At 44.1% G+C, this 18,771-nt stretch overlaps 1 protein-coding gene across 1 annotated transcript in view; it reads right to left on the bottom strand.

The window, feature by feature from the left end:
- Positions 1-15,418: 15,418 nt before the first annotated feature.
- LOC106563697 (pecanex-like protein 3) overlaps positions 15,419-18,771 on the bottom strand; it is a 34,077-nt gene continuing 30,724 nt past the window's right edge. Inside the window, exons 32-34 of the mRNA XM_045690108.1 lie at positions 18,691-18,771; positions 18,137-18,519; positions 15,419-17,430 (exon numbers count right to left, since the gene is read on the bottom strand). The exon at positions 18,691-18,771 is cut by the window's right edge and continues 89 nt beyond it. Coding sequence (XP_045546064.1) covers positions 17,290-17,430; positions 18,137-18,519; positions 18,691-18,771 — 605 coding nt within the window. The 3' untranslated portion in view covers positions 15,419-17,289. The remainder of the gene's footprint in view (positions 17,431-18,136; positions 18,520-18,690) is intronic.

The following is an 18,771-nucleotide window of genomic DNA, read 5'->3' as shown; positions in this document are numbered from 1 at the left end:
TGCAGCCTGACACATCTCCTTTGCATAGAGTTGATCAGGCTGTTGATTGTGGAATGTTGTCCCGCTCCACTTCAATGTGCGAAGTTGCTGGATATTGACAGGAACTGGAACATGCTGTTGTACACATCGATCCAGAGCATCCCAAGAATGCTCAATGGGTGACATGTCTGGTGAGTATGCAGGTCATGGAAGAACTGGGACATTTTCAGCTTCCAGGAATTATGTTCAGATCCTTTTGGCATGGGGCCGTGCATTATCATGCTGAAACATGAGGTGAGGGCGGCGGATGAATGGCATGACGATGGGCCTCAGGATTTTGTCACGGTATCTGTGCATTCAAATTGCCATCAATAAAATGCAATTGTTCATTGTCCGTAGCTTATGCCTGCACATACCATAACCCCACCACCATCATGGGGCACTCTGTTCACAACGTTGACATCAGCAAACCGCTCGCCAACACGACGTCGTACACACTGTCTGCCATCTGCCCAGTACAGTTGAATCCGGAATTCATCCGTGAATAGCACACTTCTCCTGCGTGCCAGTAGCCATCGAAGGTGAGCTTTTGCCAGGACAACGAGCACACAGACAGTTTGTGCAGAAATTCTTTGGCTTTGGTCGTGCCAACCAACAGTTTCATCAGCTGTCCGGGTGGCTAGTCTTGGACGATCCCTTAGGTGAAGAAGCCGGATGTGGAAGTCCTGGGCCTGTGTGGTTGTGAGGCCAATGGATGTACTGCCAAATTCTCTAAAATGATGTTGGAGAGAAATGAACATGCAATTCGCTGGCAACAGCTCTGGTGGACATTCCTGCAGCCAGCATGACAATTGCATACTCCCCTCAAATTTGAGGCATCTGTGGCATTGTATTGTGTGACAAAACTGCACATTTTAAAGTGGCTTTTTATTGTCCCCAGCAGAAGATGCACCTGTGTAATGATCACGCTGTTTAATCAGCTTCTCCATATGCCACACCTGTCAGGTGGATGGATTATCTTGGCCAAGGAGAAATGCTCAGTAACAGGGATGGAAACAAATCAGTGCACAACATTTTTGCGAAATAAGCTTTTTGTGCATATGGAATATTTCTGGGATCTTTTATTTCAGCTCATGAAGCATGGGACCAACACTTTACATGTTGTACATTATATGGATATACATTATATCTATTTATTTATTTCACCTTTATTTAACCAGCTAGGCAAGTTGAAAACAAGTTCTCATTTACAATTGCGACCTGGCCAAGATAAAGCAAAGCAGTTCGACAACATACAAAAACACAGAGTTACACATGGAGTAAAACAACATACAATCAATGATGCAGTAGAAGAAAAAAAAATAAGACTATATACAATGTGAGCAAATGATGTGAGATAAGGGAGGTAAAGGCAAAAAAATGCCATGGTGGCAAAGTAAATAAAGTATAGCAAGAAAAACACTGGAATGGTAGATTTGTAGTTTGAAGAAAGTTCAAAGATAAAATATAAATAATATGGTGCAAAGGAGCAAAATAAATACAGTAGGGGAAGAGGTAGTAGTTTGGGCTAAATTATAGATGGGCTATGTACAGGTGCAGTGATCTGTGAGCTGCTCTGACAGCTGGTGCTTAAAGCTAGTGAGGGAGATAAGTGTTTCCAGTTTCAGAGATTTTTGTAGTTCGTTCCAGTCATTGGCAGCAGAGAACTGGAAGGAGAGACGACCAAAGGAGGAGTTGGCTTTAGGGGTGACCAGAGAGATATACCTGCTGGAGCGCGTGCTACAGGTGGGTGCTGCTATGGTGACCAGTGAGCGGAGATAAGGGGGGACTTTACCTAGCAGAGTCTTGTAGATGACCTGGAGCCAATGTGTTTGGCGACGATTATGAAGCGAAGGCCAGCCAACGAGAGCGTACAGGTCGCAGTGGTGGGTAGTATATGGGGCTTTGGTGACAAAACGGATGGCACTGTGATAGACTGCATCCAGCTTGTTGAGTAGGGTATTGGAAGCTATTTTGTAAACGACATCGCCGAAGTCGAGGATTGGTAGGATGGTCAGTTTTACGAGGGTATGTTTGGCAGCATGAGTGAAGGATGCTTTGTTGCGAAATAGGAAGCCAATTCAAGATTTCACTTTGGATTGGAGATGATTGATGTGAGTCTGGAAGGAGAGTTTACAGTCTAACCAGACACCTAGGTATTTGTAGTTGTCCACATATTCTAAGTTAGAACCGTCCAGAGAAGTGATGCTGGACAGGCGGGCAGGTGCAGGCAGCGATCGGTTGAAGAGCATGCATTTAGTTTTACTTGTGTTTAGGAGCAGTTGGAGACCACGGAAGGAGAGTTGAATGGCATTGAAGCTCGTCTGGAGGGTTGTTAACAGTGTCCAAAGAAGGGCCAGAAGTGTACAGAATGGTGTCGTCTGCATAGAGGTGGATCAGAGATTCACCAGCAGCAAGAGCGACATCATTTATGTATACAGAGAAAAGAGTTGGCCCAAGAATTGAACCCTGTGGTACCCCCATAGAGACTGCCAGAGGTCCAGACAGTAGGCCCTCCGATTTGACACACTGAACTCTGTCAGAGAAGTAGTTGGTGAACCAGGCGACGCAATCGTTTGAGAAACCAAGGCTACTGAGTCTGCCGATGAGGATGTGGTGATTAACAGAGTCAAAAGCTTTGGCCAGGTCAATGAATACGGCAGCACAGTATTGTTTCTTATCGATGGCGGTTACGATGTCGTTTAGGACCTTGAGCGTGGCTGTGGTGCACCCATGACCAGCTCTGAAACCAGATTGCATAGCGGAGAGGGTGCGGTGGGATTCGAAATGGTCGGTAATCTGTTTGTTGACTTGGCTTTCGAAGACCTTAGAAAGGCAGGGTAGGATGGATATAGGTCTGTAGCAATTAGGGTCAAGAGTGTCACCTCCTTTGAAGAGGGGGATGACAGCAGCTGCTTTCCAATCTATGGGAATCTCAGACGACATGAGAGGTTGAACAGGCTAGTAATAGGGGTTGCAATAATTTCGGCAGATAATTTTAGAAAGAAAGGGTCCAGATTGTCAAGCCCAGCTGATTTGTAGGGGTCCAGATTTTGCAGCTCTTTCAGAACATCAGCTGAATGGATTTGGGAGAAGGAGAAATGGGGGAGGCTTGGGCGAGTAGCTGTGGGGGGTGCAGTGCTGTTGAATGCAGTAAGGGTAGTTAGGTGGAAAGCATGGCCAGCCGTAGAAAAATGCTTATTGAAATTCTCAATTATAGTGGGCTTATCGGTGGTGACAGAGTTTCCTATCCTCAGTGCAGTGGGCAGTTGGGAGGAGGTGTTCTTATTCTCCATGGACTTTACAATGTCCCAGAACTTTTTAGAGTTGGAGTTGCACGAAGCGAATTTCTGTTTGAAAAAGCTAGCCTTGGCGTTTCTAACTGCCTGTGTGTATTGGTTTCTAACTTCTCTGAAAAGTTGCATATCGCGGGGGCAGTTCGATGCTAATGCAGAACGCCACAGGATATTTTTGTGTTGGTTAAGGGCAGTCAGGTCTGGGGAGAACAAGGGCTATATCTGTTCCTGGTTCTATATTTCTTGGAAGGGGCATGCTTATTTAAGATGGTTAGGAAGGCATTTAAAAAAAATAACCAGGCATCCTCTACTGACGGGATGAGGTCAATATCCTTCCAGGATACCAGGGCCAGGTCGATTAGAAAGGCTTGCTCGTTGAAATGTTTCAGGGAGCGTTTGACAGTAATGAGTGGAGGTCGTTTGACCGCTGAACCATTACGGGTGCAGGCAATGAGGCAGTGATCGCTGAGATCTTGGTTGAAAACAGCAGAGGTGTATTTAGAGGGCACGTTGGTTAGGATGATATCTATGAGGGTGCCAGTGTTTGCGGCTTTGGGGTTGTACCTGGTGGGTTCATTAATAATTTGTGTGAGATTGAGGGCATCAAGCTTGGATTGTAGGATGGCTGGGGTGTTAAGCATGTCCCAGTTTAGGTCACCTATTAGCACGAGCTCTGAAGATAGATGGGGGGCAATCAGTTCACATATGGTGTCCAGAGCACAGCTAGGGGCCGAGGGGGGTCTATAGCAGGCGGCGACGGTGAGAGACTTGTTTTTGGAGAGGTGGATTTTTAAAAGTAGAAGTTCAAATTGTTTGGGTACAGACCTGGATAGCAGGACAGAGCTCTGCAGGCTATCTCTGCAGTAGATTGCAACACCGCCCCCTTTGGTCGTTCTATCTTGTCTGTCTATATAAGGTACAGTACCAGTCAAAAGTTGACACACCTACTTTCTACGTTGTAGAATAATAGTGAAGACATCAAAACTATGAAATAACACATATGGCATCATGTAGTAACCAAAAAAGTGTTAAACAAATCAAAATGTATTTTAGATTTTAGATTCTTCAAAGTAGCCACCCTTTGCCATGATGACAGCTTTACACACTCTTGGCATTCTCTCAACCAGCTTCATGAGGAATGTTTTTCCAACAGTCTTGAAGGAGTTCCCACATATACTGAGCACTTGTTGGCTGCTATTCCTTCACTCTGCGATCCAACTCATCCCAAACTATCTCAATTGGTATGAGGTCAGGTGATTGTGGAGGCTGGGTCATCTGATGCAGCACTCCATCACTCTCCTTGGTCAAATAGCCCTTACACAGATGTAGGTGTGTTGGGTCATTGTCCTGTTGAAAAATAAATAATAGTCCCACTAAGCACAAACCAGATGGGATGGCGTATCGCTGCAGAATGCTGTGGTAGCCATGCTGGTTAAGTGTGTCTTGAATTCTAAATAAATCACAGACAGTCTCACCAGCAAAGCACTCCCATACCATCACACCTCCTCCTCCATGCTTCACGGTGGGTTTTTGCGACTGCACTTGAAGAAACTTTCAAAGTTCTTGACATTTTCCGGATTGACTAACCTTTATGTCTTAAAGTAATGATGGACTGTTGTTTCTCTTTAATTTTTTGAGCTGTTCTTGGCATAATATGGACTTGGTCTTTTACCAAATAGGGCTATCTTCTGTATACAACCCCTACCCTGTCACAACACAACTTATTGGCTCAAACACATTAAGAAGGAAAGAAATTCCACAAATTAACTTTTAACAAGGCACACCTGTTAATTGAAATGCATTCCAGGTGACTACCTCATGAAGCTGGTTGAGAGAATGCCAAGAGCGTGCAAAGCTGTCAAGGCAAAGGGTGGCTACTGTGAAGAATCTCAAATATAAAATATATTTCTATTTGTTTAACACTTTTTTTGGTTACTACATGATGCCATACAGTGGGGGCAAAAAAGTATTTCATGATTTTGTATGTTTGCCCACTGACAAAGAAAGGATCAGTCTATAATTTTAATGGTAGGTTTATTTGAACAGTGAGAGACAGAATAACAACAAAAATATCCAGAAAAACACATGTCAGAAATGTTATAAATTGATTTGCATCTTAATGAGGGTAATAAGTATTTGACCCCCTCACAATCAGAAAGATTTCTGGCTCCCAGGTGTCTTTTATACAGGTAACGAGCTGAGATTAGGAGCACACTCTTAAAGGGAGTGCTCCTAACCGCAGCTTGTTACCTTTCAAAAAGACACCTGTCCACAGAAGCAATCAATCAGATTCCAAACTCTCCACCATGGCCAAGACCAAAGAGCTCTCCAAGGATGTCAGGGACAAGATTGTAGACCTACATAAGGCTGGAATGGGCTACAAGACCATCGCCAAGCAGCTTGGTGAGAAGGTGACAACATTTGGTGCGATTATTCGAAAATGGAAGAAACAAAAGAACTGTCAATATCCCTCACCCTGGGGCTCCATGCAAGATCTCACCTCGTGGAGTTGCAATGATCATGAGAACGGTGAGGAATCAGCCCAGAACTACACGGGAGGATCTTTTCAATGATTTCAAGGCAGCTGGGACCATAGTCACCAAGAAAACAATTGGTAACACCCTATGCCGTGAAGGACTGAAATCCTGCAGCACCCGCAAGGTCCCCCTGCTCAAGAATACATATGCATGCCCGTCTGAAGTTTGCCAATGAACTTCTGAATGACTCAGAGGACAACTGGTGAAAGTGTTGTGGTCAGATGAGACCAAAATGGAGCTCTTTGACATCAACTCAACTCGCCGTGTTTGGAGGAGGAGGAATGCTGCCTATGACCCCAAGAACACCATCTCCACCGTCAAACATGGAGGTGCTTTATGCTTTGGGGGTGTTTTTCTGCTAAGGGGACAGGACAACTTCACCGCATCAAAGGGACGATGGACGGGGCAATGCACCGTCAAATCTTGGGTGAGAATCTCCTTCCCTCAGCCAGGGCATTGAAAATGGGTCGTGGATGGGTATTCCAGCATGACAATGACCCAAAACACACGGCCAAGGCAACAAAGGAGTGGCTCAAGATAAAGCACATTAAGGTCCTGGAGTGGCCTAGCCAGTCTGCAGACCTTAATCCCATAGAAAATCTGTGGAGGGAGCTGAAGGTTCGAGTTGCCAAACGTCAGCCTCGAAACCTTAATGACTTGGAGAAGATCTGCAAAGAGGAGTGGGACAAAATCCCTCCTGAGATGTGTGCAAACCTGGTGGCCAACTACAAGAAACGTCTGACCTCTGTGATTGCCAACAAGGGTTTTGCCACCAAGTACTAAGTCATGTTTTGCAGAGGGGTCAAATACTTATTTCCCTCATTAAAATGCAAATCAATTTATAACATTTATGACATGCGTTTTTCTGTCTCATGTGTCTTATTCTGTCTCTCACTGTTCAAATAAACCTACTATTAAAATTATAGACTGATCATTTCTTTGTAAGTGGACAAACGTACAAAATCAGCAGGGGATCAAATACTTTTTCCCCCCACTGTATGTGTTATTTCATATTGTTGATGTCTTCACTATTATTGTACAATGTAGAAAATAGTAAAAATCATGAAAGACCCTGGAATGAGTAGGTGTGTCCAAACTTTTGACTGTTATTGTATATATTTTTTTATGGAAGTATTTGGTTCTGGTTGAGGATTTTACTTTTGTATTTTTATACTGTATTTATTATTTTCCTTTTCACTATATTGTTATTGCATCTCATGATCATTTAAAGGTTTTCATACACAATATTTCAGCCTTTGTCGAGACTATTTTTACGGGAAAAGTCTAGGGTCTATGGCACATAGACATCATGTATTCCATTCATTTTTTGCCACTGTCTCTGTGACATTTCGATGGTTTAAAAATGTTTATAAAAACGTTTGCAGAAAGACAAAATGTTTTTCCTCTGTCTCTCATGTCTGTTAGCTAATGCAGGCAGCAGGGGAGTGTTGGATTCGGGGTAAACTTTGAACATTGAGATATTAAAGACATGATAGATCAGACGCATAGTATATAAAGGAGTGAGAAGGTAATGGTTCTCTGTAGTAAGACAACTAAGCTTGGAATGTGCTGAGTGCAGGGAAAACAATTGCATGTGACAGTACTGATAAGGGGAGAAACCATTGAAGGCTCATATCACTTAGTTCCCTGCTTAGCAAGAAGGATGCAATGTTTAGAGATAAGGGGGCGACTCCACCTAAAGGGGGAAGCCATGTCTTTTGTCTGAATACAGCTGTATCGACCCTTTGGGAAGAATTAAACTTGGTTAAGCTTCTCTAGTGTTCGTGAGTTATTTACTCTGATAGAACATAACAGGAGTAAATATGGTAGCTAATATCAAACTCCATGTGCTCTTATCCTAGGAGCCATTACATGCTTGTCCTGACGAGAGGACAGTTAAACGTGTATCGAAAGCGTAACTTCTCAAATCATGCACTAATATAGGATGGTAAAGAGATGCAAAAAATACCATTTGAATGTGATCAAACACTTGTGTCATTTAACACAGTAGTAAAACCATGTTGTCTTTGTCAGGGTTCCTCCCATAGAGTTATGCCACCTCAGAGGAGTCTGCAGGTTCCTCATAGAGATCAGTATCCTCCCAGGCCTCCTGTGTGTCCTCTAGCTGTAAGTTCTGTTCCTGGAGCATAGCCTTGCTCCACAGCAGAACCTTGTCCAGCCCAGCCTGTTCCAGGATCAGGGAGAAACACCGCTCTGCCTCCCTCCAGGCCTGACACAGGACACACAACACAATTACCCTTTGATGTCATCTCCACTTCCTGAGACCGGGCACTGACATTATACAGTTGTAGGTACCTGACTTTAGATGTACTTAACTCTGGCTGAATAGTGATTACTGGTAAGAAGGGATATCAGCAGTTGCTACTCTATGCTGAACTCTGACCTGCCAGTGGTGCGGGAGCAGCAGTGGTCTGCTGTTGACTTTCTCCATCACCTCTGCCAGCTCAGATTGATACTCAGCACTATGCACCCTCATCTCCTTCCTAAGTCACACAAAAGGAGGGCTGAATATTGTTCAGCACAGTGTTCTTCCCCTCCCCCCACGGTCTTAAGATACAGTTACACCTGTAGTTGTTGTTGCCACTGTGCCCTGGCAGTGCTGTGCTGTGTCTTGACGTTGAGCTACTCGGACACCTCTTTCTGAACCCTACACCTGGCTACTTCTGCTGCTCTGCTCTCAGGGTCTTCTCGCTCGTTGCTAGTTGCTTGTAATCATGTAATCATGTAATCAGAGAAGAATATGTTATCATTAGTCTAGATAGAAACCTTCAACAGTTAAAAAGTATTTAAGTGAAGTTAAGAATTGATCAGGAATTCACATACTTCACTGCCTTCTCTTGTAACAGTGCAGGTAAGTCTTTGTGAGCTGGACATAATTCTAGCTAGGTCCCACTTCACCACCGGGTATGGGGCCTTCTTGACATTCTTCAGGGTTTCCTTAGATGTACTGACAGCCTGATCCCCTGCAGCATTCACCTGGAAACTAAAAGGCTATGACAGTGGAATTCATTCCCTGCAACCTCCCTAAGTCGGATGTAGTCCGGTTGATGATAGGATGGAATGTGAGCTTCCACTCTCGTTGGAAGGGGGCGATGAGTAGCCAGCTGGGCACATCTTTCTACCTCTTATCACTCTATTCTCGCCGCTTGGAACAACTTGTTATTCTGAGAACTAGAACACACAGAACACCGCCTGGCACGCTATTTCACATGGAACAACTTGTTATTCTGAGAAATAGAACACACAGAACACCGCCTGGCACGCTTTTCACATGGAACAACTTGTTATTCTGAGAAACAGAACACACAGAACACCGCCTGGCACGCTATTTCACATGGAACAACTTGTTATTCTGAGAAATAGAACACACAGAACACCGCCTGGCACGCTCTTTCACATGGAACAACTTGTTATTCTGAGAAATAGAACACACAGAACACCGCCTGGCACGCTATTTCACATGGAACAACTTGTTATTCTGAGAAATAGAACACACAGAACACCGCCTGGCACGCTCTTTCACATGGAACAACTTGTTATTCTGAGAAATAGAACACACAGAACACCGCCTGGCACGCTCTTTCACATGGAACAACTTGTTATTCTGAGAAATAGAACACACAGAACACCGCCTGGCACGCTCTTTCACATGGGACAAACGATTTCAAATGATTTTTAGCTATCGCATAATTTGTACATTCATCTACAAGTGCAAAATATCTGTGAAAGCATTGGACTTTTTCTCAATTGTATCGCATTGAAATTAATATCCTCGGCCAGCCTTCTGTTCATGTCTACTTATGTTTAATGTGTTGGCGTCTTGTACCAGATTGTGTTGATTCTCTCGACTGAATATGAAATCCTAATCGTAAGTACTAAGTTTAAAAGACATATGACACTTTTTTGTTTGTGTATGTGAGAGAGAGAGAGAGAGAGAGAGAGCGCGTGCAGGGGTTGGGGGAATTAGACACTTAACATATGAATTATGTTTGCCCAGTCAATGCTTCTGCATGTGAACCTAGCAGAACGGTAGGCTACTGACACTGCTTTTATATGATGGACCGAGAGTAGGAAACGTTTCTTCCTCTCAGACATGGGCTACACTGGAGGGTGGCTGGTGTCTCCTCCCTTGGAGAATGGTGAGTTGAGCCGTGGGGTTAATATGAACAATGGAACTGTAAAATATACAAAACCAAACCTGATTTTATGTTTTGTTGCCTCTCAGTAGGCTATCATTTCACTGGTGCATGATTATCATTTGCTATGCTAATTATGTTCTTTTTTTAGAAGTGTAAGGATAATTAGTTTTTCTTAAGTTGGCTAAATGTTTTATGACTATGTGTAACCATTCATTACTCATTATGTAATGACATAGCCCCCCAAAAATCTGTTAAAGAGAAGATGCTTAAATTACCATGTTCATAAATTAATTTAATCTTTAAAACAAAATAGTATCTAATTGACAAGCACTAACTCCTTGTTATAAAAATCAGAATTAAAATAGAAGTTATAGCCTGCTTCTGAGGATGGCAGGCATTTGATATGGCAGAGTTTTTTTTAAAGACAAATCAAAATGTTTAAATTGGATTAGTAGTGGGTTTTCACTACATGGTGAATAAGACTTGTTTTACCCACATCTGTCATTAATGAGTGTTTGGCTGCTTGGTCTAAGCTATCAACAGTAATTAGTGCCCAGTATCCACACTAGTTTCCCACACATACAAAGGGCCTGGGGATGCCTCAGTGATGGGGGAGGTGCATTATTCCAGTAATGAGAGAAGGGGAGGGAGGGGGGCCCGGGCTGGTCTGGGACTGCCTGCTAGACCAGAGGTTAGGAGAGTGCATTGGACACATAATTGTACCGTTTAAATTTTTTTTAAAGAAATGCGAGAAATTGTATTTGTTGTGTTATCGTTGTGTTTTTATTGAACTGCTAAACAACAAAACCCAGTGCTGCAGTGTCTCATTCATGCCAATGTATTACCTTGTAATAACCATAGGATATCTCACATGAGAGGAATTTGAGTAGAGGAATGTGCCTGCTTGGCCCAGTGATAGGAGTTTTTGCCCTATGCTCTTCCACTGTGCAGATGCAGTGAGGGTGACCCTGAGAGACCAGTCTGGAGGTGGGTCATGGAGACTCTGTGACCCTGCTCTGCTCCTTCTTCACCATGAGTCCCCTGTCCAGACTCAACATCATCTGGACCTTCGCACCCTTCTCTGTCCCAGACACAGGTCAGTTTCAAACCCCATCAGTAGCTATGCTAAAGGATCTGAATACTTATGTCCAGTTGATAAGTATTTTTATTTTATTATTTTGGCAAAAAAATTCAAAAACCTGTTTTTGCTTTGTCGTTATGGGGCATTGTGTGTAAATGAGGGGGAAAAAACAAGTTAATCCATTTTAGAATAAGGCTGTAATGTAACAAAATGTGGAAAAAGTCAAGGGGTCTGAATACTTCCCGAATGCACTGTATACTGATAAAGTTATAATATGCTGCCTGATGTGTCAGAAAGGTTCTGTGTCTGTCCTACCGCTCAGGTAAGTGTTGGACCACGGCCAGGTGATTGAGAACCCCTCCCTGACGGGCAGGGTGGGTTTCGCCGGCATCCCCTGGAGTGCTGAGATCATCCTCAGCAACACACACATATCAGACGCTGGCCCCTATCGCTGCATGGTGAGCAACCCACCACAGACTGGAGACACTAGTATAGGGGAACTGGCCCTCAATGTCCAGGGTAGGTGGTTCACATAGTAATACAACTATACCTGTGTCGTATTGCTCCCTGAATGTACTTCTCAACGATAACAATGTCATTCTCTAGCTGATATGTTTAACAGTCGTTAACTCCGCCTGCTGTACATTGCATTTGTTCAATGCCTCAAATTTCGGAGTTACTTTCACCAACTGCATATAGTGTAAGTTACTGTGCTTGGTTCTTTCAGCACCCCCCGTCGTTGCGCCTGTGGCCACTGATATTGGGGGGAGTGTAGCCCTCTCCTGTATGGTGGCTGAGGGGGTCCCCACCCCCGAGATGCAGTGGAATAAATTGGAACTAGAGGAAATCTCATTACCCATCCACATGGATGGAAAGAGTTGCTATGTTTACATTTGTGGTTATACACTAATCCTTAAACAAATACAACAACAAAAAAAGTAGGTTCTGGGCTGATGAAACATACCTGAAAACAGGAAGGCCAGCACACTGAATATGCTGCTAATTAGCATCTTCATTGACAACGTTTCAAAGGATCTTCTTCAGGTTAGGCCTGGATCAAAACGTTGTCAATATAAGGTGGAAATTGGGAGCATATGTGTGGGCCTTGCGGTTCTTTTAGTGCCCCAGACACATCAACAACATGCTGCAGGTGCAGTAGAGCCTGTCTAATGGAACCTCATTCCCAGGCTCAACTGCTACGGCATAGAGAGAGCCGGCTGGTGGACCAGTTAGTCTAAGTGTAGTTTCGGCTACAGCAGAGCAATCAGAAAAAGACAGTTTGTCACTCACACTATTTTGACGTCACATGTTTAATTTAGGAATCAAAACAGTACTGTATGGTAGTAAATACAAACCAATGGTTGTATCCAATAACCTCTGTTGTTCTGACAGGGGACCTATCAGGCTCTGTCCAGATAGTCAACATCTCATCTGGGAACTCTGGTCTGTAACGCTGTTACGTCAACCTGTCCATATACAGCTGTGAGTCCACATGCGTCAACCTGTCCATATACAGCTGTGAGTCCACATGCGTCAACCTGTCCATATACAGCTGTGAGTCCACATGCGTCAACCTGTCCATATACAGCTGTGAGTCCACATGCGTCAGCCTGTCCATATACAGCTGTGAGTCCCTGCATGGTCCACCTGCTCTTCAGTTCTCTTACCTACCAATTACTTATCAAATCATACGCATTCATAAAAGGCATTCATAAAGATTTTGGGATGTTGATTAAACCTATCAGAGCTACTGTAACTACTGCGTTGGGTGCGCTGTGTGTTTGGAGTCTGAGTACCGCTCACTCGCTGTGCTCTTGCTGCAGCTCCAGACAGTTCCCCTGGGATTCTCCAGGTCCATGGCCCTGGTGCTGCTGTGGCTCCACCGCTCTGGCCAGGAGAGGAAGGACGAGAGTGTTATAACGAGGTAAGGTACACTCCCTCTCTGATCAAACGCTCCTTTGTTTGATCCCTCAATCCAAGGAAGACAAACATCCGTACACATTCTACAAAAATTAAAACTCATTGACATTGTACAAAAACTCATTGAACTGAACGTTTGTTTCATAAAGTATTAAGAATGAACAAGCATTCCATTGGTTACCTCATTGTGCCCTGCAGGTAGACATTAGCTCCCACTTCACTCCATTTTTTTGAGGCAGGCAATCACATAGAAGCTACTGAAACATTTCCAGCATAGAATACCTGATAACTGTACAATTTGTTTAATACATCATTCTGAAACAAATGTTCAATGTCTCATTGGAATCAAATGTGTTTGGGTTTCTGTTCAAGACCAGTTCGTTGCTAAGTTCTGAATGATAACATTGCCTGACAAAAGGTTGAGGAAAGGTAAATGAAAGCACTCACAGCATTTAATTTGCAAATGATTAAACAAAAATCTTTAATTTAAATAGGGGGTGGGAAGAAAAAAAAATAAAAAAGATTAAAAAAATAAATCACAAAAAAATTAAAAACTACAGAACTTTAAATGTCGACTGAGTTTAAAAAAACATCCCCCCAAATGACTAAAATAATAACAGTAAAAAGCATGTGGGATGGTGTACTAGTATACAGCATTAGTGCAAAGTAAGTATTAAATCAATTCTCCCCAAACTGCATGATTCAATGTGAAGAGTGCCCTTCCACCCAGGAGCCAGAGCTCTTCTGAGGGGTAAACATAAGACTCAACATTCCATGAAAAATAACCAGAAATATATATATTTTAAAGTATATTTATATACAAAACATGCTGTACATGGCAGAGATTAAGAAATCCCTTTTAATATTTTACCTTTATTTAACTAGGCAAGTCAGTTAAGAACAAATTCTTATTTTCAAGGACGGCCTAGGAACAGTGGGTTAACTGCCTTGTTCAGGGGCAGAACGACAGATTTGTACCTTGTCAGCTCGGGGATTCAAACTTGCAACCTTTCGGTTACTAGTCCAACGCTCTAACCACTAGGCTACGCTGCCGCCCCGATATTGACACCCAGGTCTGTCCAGTGCTTTCCTTTCTCCCAGTAATAAAAGTACTCCCTGTTGCTTTGGATATTACACAGAATGAGGAGAAGAGAACCAGAAAAGGGCCCTGATCAGAATGGCTCTGCTTTTCCTAAGCCTAGGGTGGACACATGTTAACATCTGGAAGGTGCCAGCTCCTCCTCAACAATCCCCATGACAGCCATGGAGTTAGATCCAATGATCTGACAAACAAAGACACTAGATCTACATTAGCACAGTGCTTGTTCCAAGTCCTTAAGATGTGTTTCAAGATGGTTCTAAGCCTGAATGGAATCACCTTGACTGCAGAGGAGGCTGGTGAGAGGAGCTATAGGATGGGCTCATTGTAATGGCATGAACGGAATGGAGTCAAACATGTGGTTTCCCTGTGTTTGATACGGTTCCATTCCAGCCATTACAATGTGCCTGTCCTCCTATAGCTCCTCCCAGCAGCCTCCTCTACTTGACTGGTACTTTGAGTAGTGACCCATGAGTTCAACCATGAGGCTCAGACTTCCAATATCCAGACTAAAGTAACTTTGCTACTGCATAAATTACCCATAGTCTAATGTATCTAGATACCATCTAACCTTGCGCTGGAGAACTCATCCTTTTGTGTCTGTCCCCTTATAGACACAGTAAGATTAGTACATGGCAGAGAATTCCCATTCTTTCCCAATGGGAGACCCTGTGAATGCCCTTTTCCACCTATTAGTTGTCATTCACCCTGTAAGGACAGATCTAAGAGAAAGTCTAGTAGACAGTTCAGTCTAACTAAAAGGTGACAACTAAGATGGTTAGGGGAGAAAAGGAGCATACAAGGCAGTCTTCTAGGTCCAGCTTTACACCATGGCACAAGGTTATTCCAGATAGCTCTACCATTGATATAAAAGACTTGTCACAACTGGCCAGGGGACAGACATGTGGATTACTGTAGTGCTGTAAGACCCTATAGCTCTCGGGACAGAACAGAGTAGGACAGCCTGCTTGTCTGATATGTGCTCTGGGTATAGAGAGAAAATCATGGGAGCAGGACTCTACTCAGAAGTACATCAGTGCCTTCATTTGACCCTTAAAGCAGGGTATGGCAAATGCAGGAGTGGGAGCAAACATTTTAAAGTGACTTCTCAGGAATACTTCCAGTTATATTACACACCTTAGAAGAGAAACCTTGGTGAAACGTGTCAAATGATGCCAAACGTGTGGCAAAAAATTACAATTAAGAGCCAAGTCCAATCTCCACATCACATCAGCATGTCAAATAGACAAACCCTTTTAAAAAACAGTCTTCCAGACGTTATCAAGAAATCCAATAAATATGCCATCTTTGTTTTTCAGTATTTATTTAACTTGGTTTCCAACTAAAACGCTGGAGGTATGTGTAGCACAAACAGTATTTGTAAGTGTAGTAGTAGTAGCAGGAGGGGCTGTAGTTTAGTAGTAGGAGGAGCTGCCTGGAGCCAAGGAAAGCAAGGGCCTCTTGCTGGTGGCTATTCCACACAGAGCTGTCTGAGCCCCTCCCACTGCAGAGTCCACAGCTGATTGGATCGGGTCAGGGAGGGAGCGTTTGGTCACTAGGGCAACTCAGTGGGCTGGCCTATAGCCACTGAGGAAGTTGTGGTTCTTCAAGTAAAGTAAAAAGACATTCCAATCACCCCAACAATAGGACACAAAAATCTAAAAGGCTTTAGAAAGAAGATTCCCAGTTTAGAATCCTGTGGTCTGAACAATGTCCCTGCCTGGTGAGCATCTCTTCTCCTTTCATGCTCTCTGTCCTGGTCCATCAGCTGTCCAGAGTCACCCCCCACCCCATCTCATTAGACCTCCCCAAATTCAGAACTTTTGTCCAGGCCTGACAGGACTGTAAACTCCACTGGGAAAAAGCACCAAATGTTGGGAAAGGTAGGAGTAGGCGGGAGTCTTATCCCTGAAACAAGCTCTTTGACAAAACACTTGAGATTGTTGATTGTGGTCAAGTGCCTCTAATAAATATCCAAATGAGTATGAGGATGTTTTTACAGGGAGGGGTGTTGGATTAGTTTTGGAATGTGTGTGTTATGCTAGTGAGGTGGGGAGTTGATATTGACTGGTCATATGACAGGGGTAAGCAACTAGATTCAGCCACGGGCTGATTTTTGTCAGAGAGAATGGCGGATAATAATTTGTACACTGCAAATTGACCAAAACTAAGCCCAAAAAGAGATTGTATTTGAAAATAATGTCATACAAAATTACATACAGGCACGATCATGTCTCTTTTTATTTGTGGGAATACTTGGGAACAGATTTCCTAAATATTTTGATGATTTTTTTTTCTGAATTCCTGGTGATTTTACAGTCTTTTGACCCAAAACTATATATATAGTATAATATATATATATTTTGCTAATAAAAATATGTAAATCTGCCTGTTGCCGACCCCTGTCATATTGTAGCTGTTCAAGTCATTTGATGTGACCCGTGCAGTTTCAGAGTGGATATCCCCACAGTGGTGAACGTGAACTAGTTCTACAGTGGAGCAGCAGGTTGGAGCAGCAGGTTGGTGCAGCATGGATGGGCAGTGTGGGTAAAGAACAAGGCTTGTTATGGTAGTAACTCTGGCTTCACCTGTACATACAGCAACAGGCATATTAGAGTTCCCTTTTCTGAGTCATTATGCTGTTGCTGGTAGGTCTCAGGTGAAGGAGAAGACAAACAAACTAAAACTAATTAAAAAAACAACTAAACATTACATAAGGAAAAACCTCCCTTACAATTGCACTGGCTTTTTGGCCTGCTAGGGTTACCATTGTTACAGAAACTCTTGAGGGCCTATCAAATAGAGCTCCTGTTTCAAGTCCTAGGAGGCGGATGGTGGGATGGGTTAGGGATGGGGGCGTACATTTAGTTTTGACATGCATCCTTGTGGTGGTTCACTGAGGAGAAGAGGAAGGTATTTAGACCTCTAGATCCATCCAGCATGGCAAAGGCTTGAAAAAAAAAATTTACACTAAAACATGTTGAGATGTTGTGATTTGCCATCAGAGACGTAACAGACCTCAGAGTCCAGTCTCTTTGAGAGAGAGAGAGAAGAGCATTGGAATGACTCTGGGAAGCTGGAATAGGTCCGGTCGGAGCCGGTCAGGCCCACTCTAGAACTGGCCATGCTGGTGCAGTGCTTTGGCTGCAGGGGTTCTCATGGGTTCTCCAGGACAGACTCAGCCCAGGTGCTCAAGTAAAGGCAGCTCGGTGGACTCCTCCCCGGGGGCGGGGCTGGGGGGCGTGGTCTCAGTGGACTGGGTGACCCCCAGGGGGTCCTGTGTTGGGCTGGCCCCAGGCGGCAGTGCAGGAGGAGTAGACTGAAACACAGATGTAAATATCCGCAACTAATGAAAGCTCTGCGTTTCCATCGCAACAAACAACCATCATTAAGTTGATCTGAAAGCCATAACATCCTGTCGTAAGAGGTCATGTCCTGTAGCTACATTATTCTCATGCTGTTGACAGCATACTCCACCTTCCAGACTATATGTTCTACCTTCCAATACACTATATATTGAGTGTACAAAACATAAAGGACACCTTCCTAATATTGAGTTGCGCCCGCCCCTCCCCTTTTTCCCCTCAGAACAGCCTCGATTTGGCAGGGCATGGACTCTACAAGGTGTCGAAATGTTCCACAGGGATGCTGGCCCATGTTGACAATACTTCCCACAGTTGTGTCAAGTTGACTGGATATCCTTTGGGTGGTGGACCATCCTTGATACACACGGGAAAGTGTTATGCGTGAAAATCCCAGCAGTGTTGCAGTTCTTGGCACAAACTGGTGCGCCTGGCACCTACTACCATACATCATTGAAAAGGCAAATATTTTGTCTCAATTTCTTCAAGGCTTAAAAATCTTTCTTTAACCCGTCTCCTCCCCTTCATCTACACTGATTGAAGTGGATTTAACAAGTGACATCCATAAGGGATCATAGCTTTCACCTGGATTCACCTGGTCATGTTTTGTACACTCAGTGTCTGTTCTACCTTCAATATGTTACACTGTTTCACCGTCCTCACCTGTGTCCGTATGAACTGAGAAGCTCCACCGTCACTCTCAGCTGCGGCTGGCCCGTTGAAGCCCTTCCTGCCTGACATGCTCCACTTCCCGTAGAGACCCTCGTAGGGCAGGCCATGTCCCAGTCCTGCCCGCCCGGACCCTTTGTGCCCTCCGTCCAGGAAGCTGCCTGGGCCAGGCAGGGGAGCCATGACCACAGAGCTGCTGAACGACAGCTGGGAGCTGGACAGGTGCTGACCCAGGAGACCCTGGATGGACGAGGTCCGGTGGAGGGAGGTAACTAGCCCAGAGTCCATCCTGCCCTCTGACTGGCTGAGCAGAGCCAAGGGGAGGGGCTGAGGGTGGTGGGGCCAGGTGGGGGTGGGGCCCACAGGGTTGTCAGTTCCTACGGAGACAAAGCAAGTTATTTCATTCACTTCATTAAAAAAATGTCATCATTATACAAACATTGCTGTGTTATCAGCATACTGTCAGTATTGATATTGTAATAATAGCTAGCTGCAGCTAAACAGTGGACATCAGAGGTTGTAGTTGAGTGGTGGGGTCCTGGGCTCACCCATGGGGGGGTGGATGAAGGTGAAGTGGGGCTGGGGAAGGCTGGAGGCCGGGGTGCTCTGGGTGGTGTGAGCCGATGGGT

The sequence above is a fragment of the Salmo salar genome, chromosome ssa11, assembly GCF_905237065.1.
Source record: "Salmo salar chromosome ssa11, Ssal_v3.1, whole genome shotgun sequence".
NCBI classification, from domain to species: Eukaryota; Metazoa; Chordata; class Actinopteri; order Salmoniformes; family Salmonidae; genus Salmo; species Salmo salar.
The sequence above is the reverse complement of the archived record's forward strand: the minus strand, read 5'-3'. Positions and strand labels throughout refer to the sequence as shown.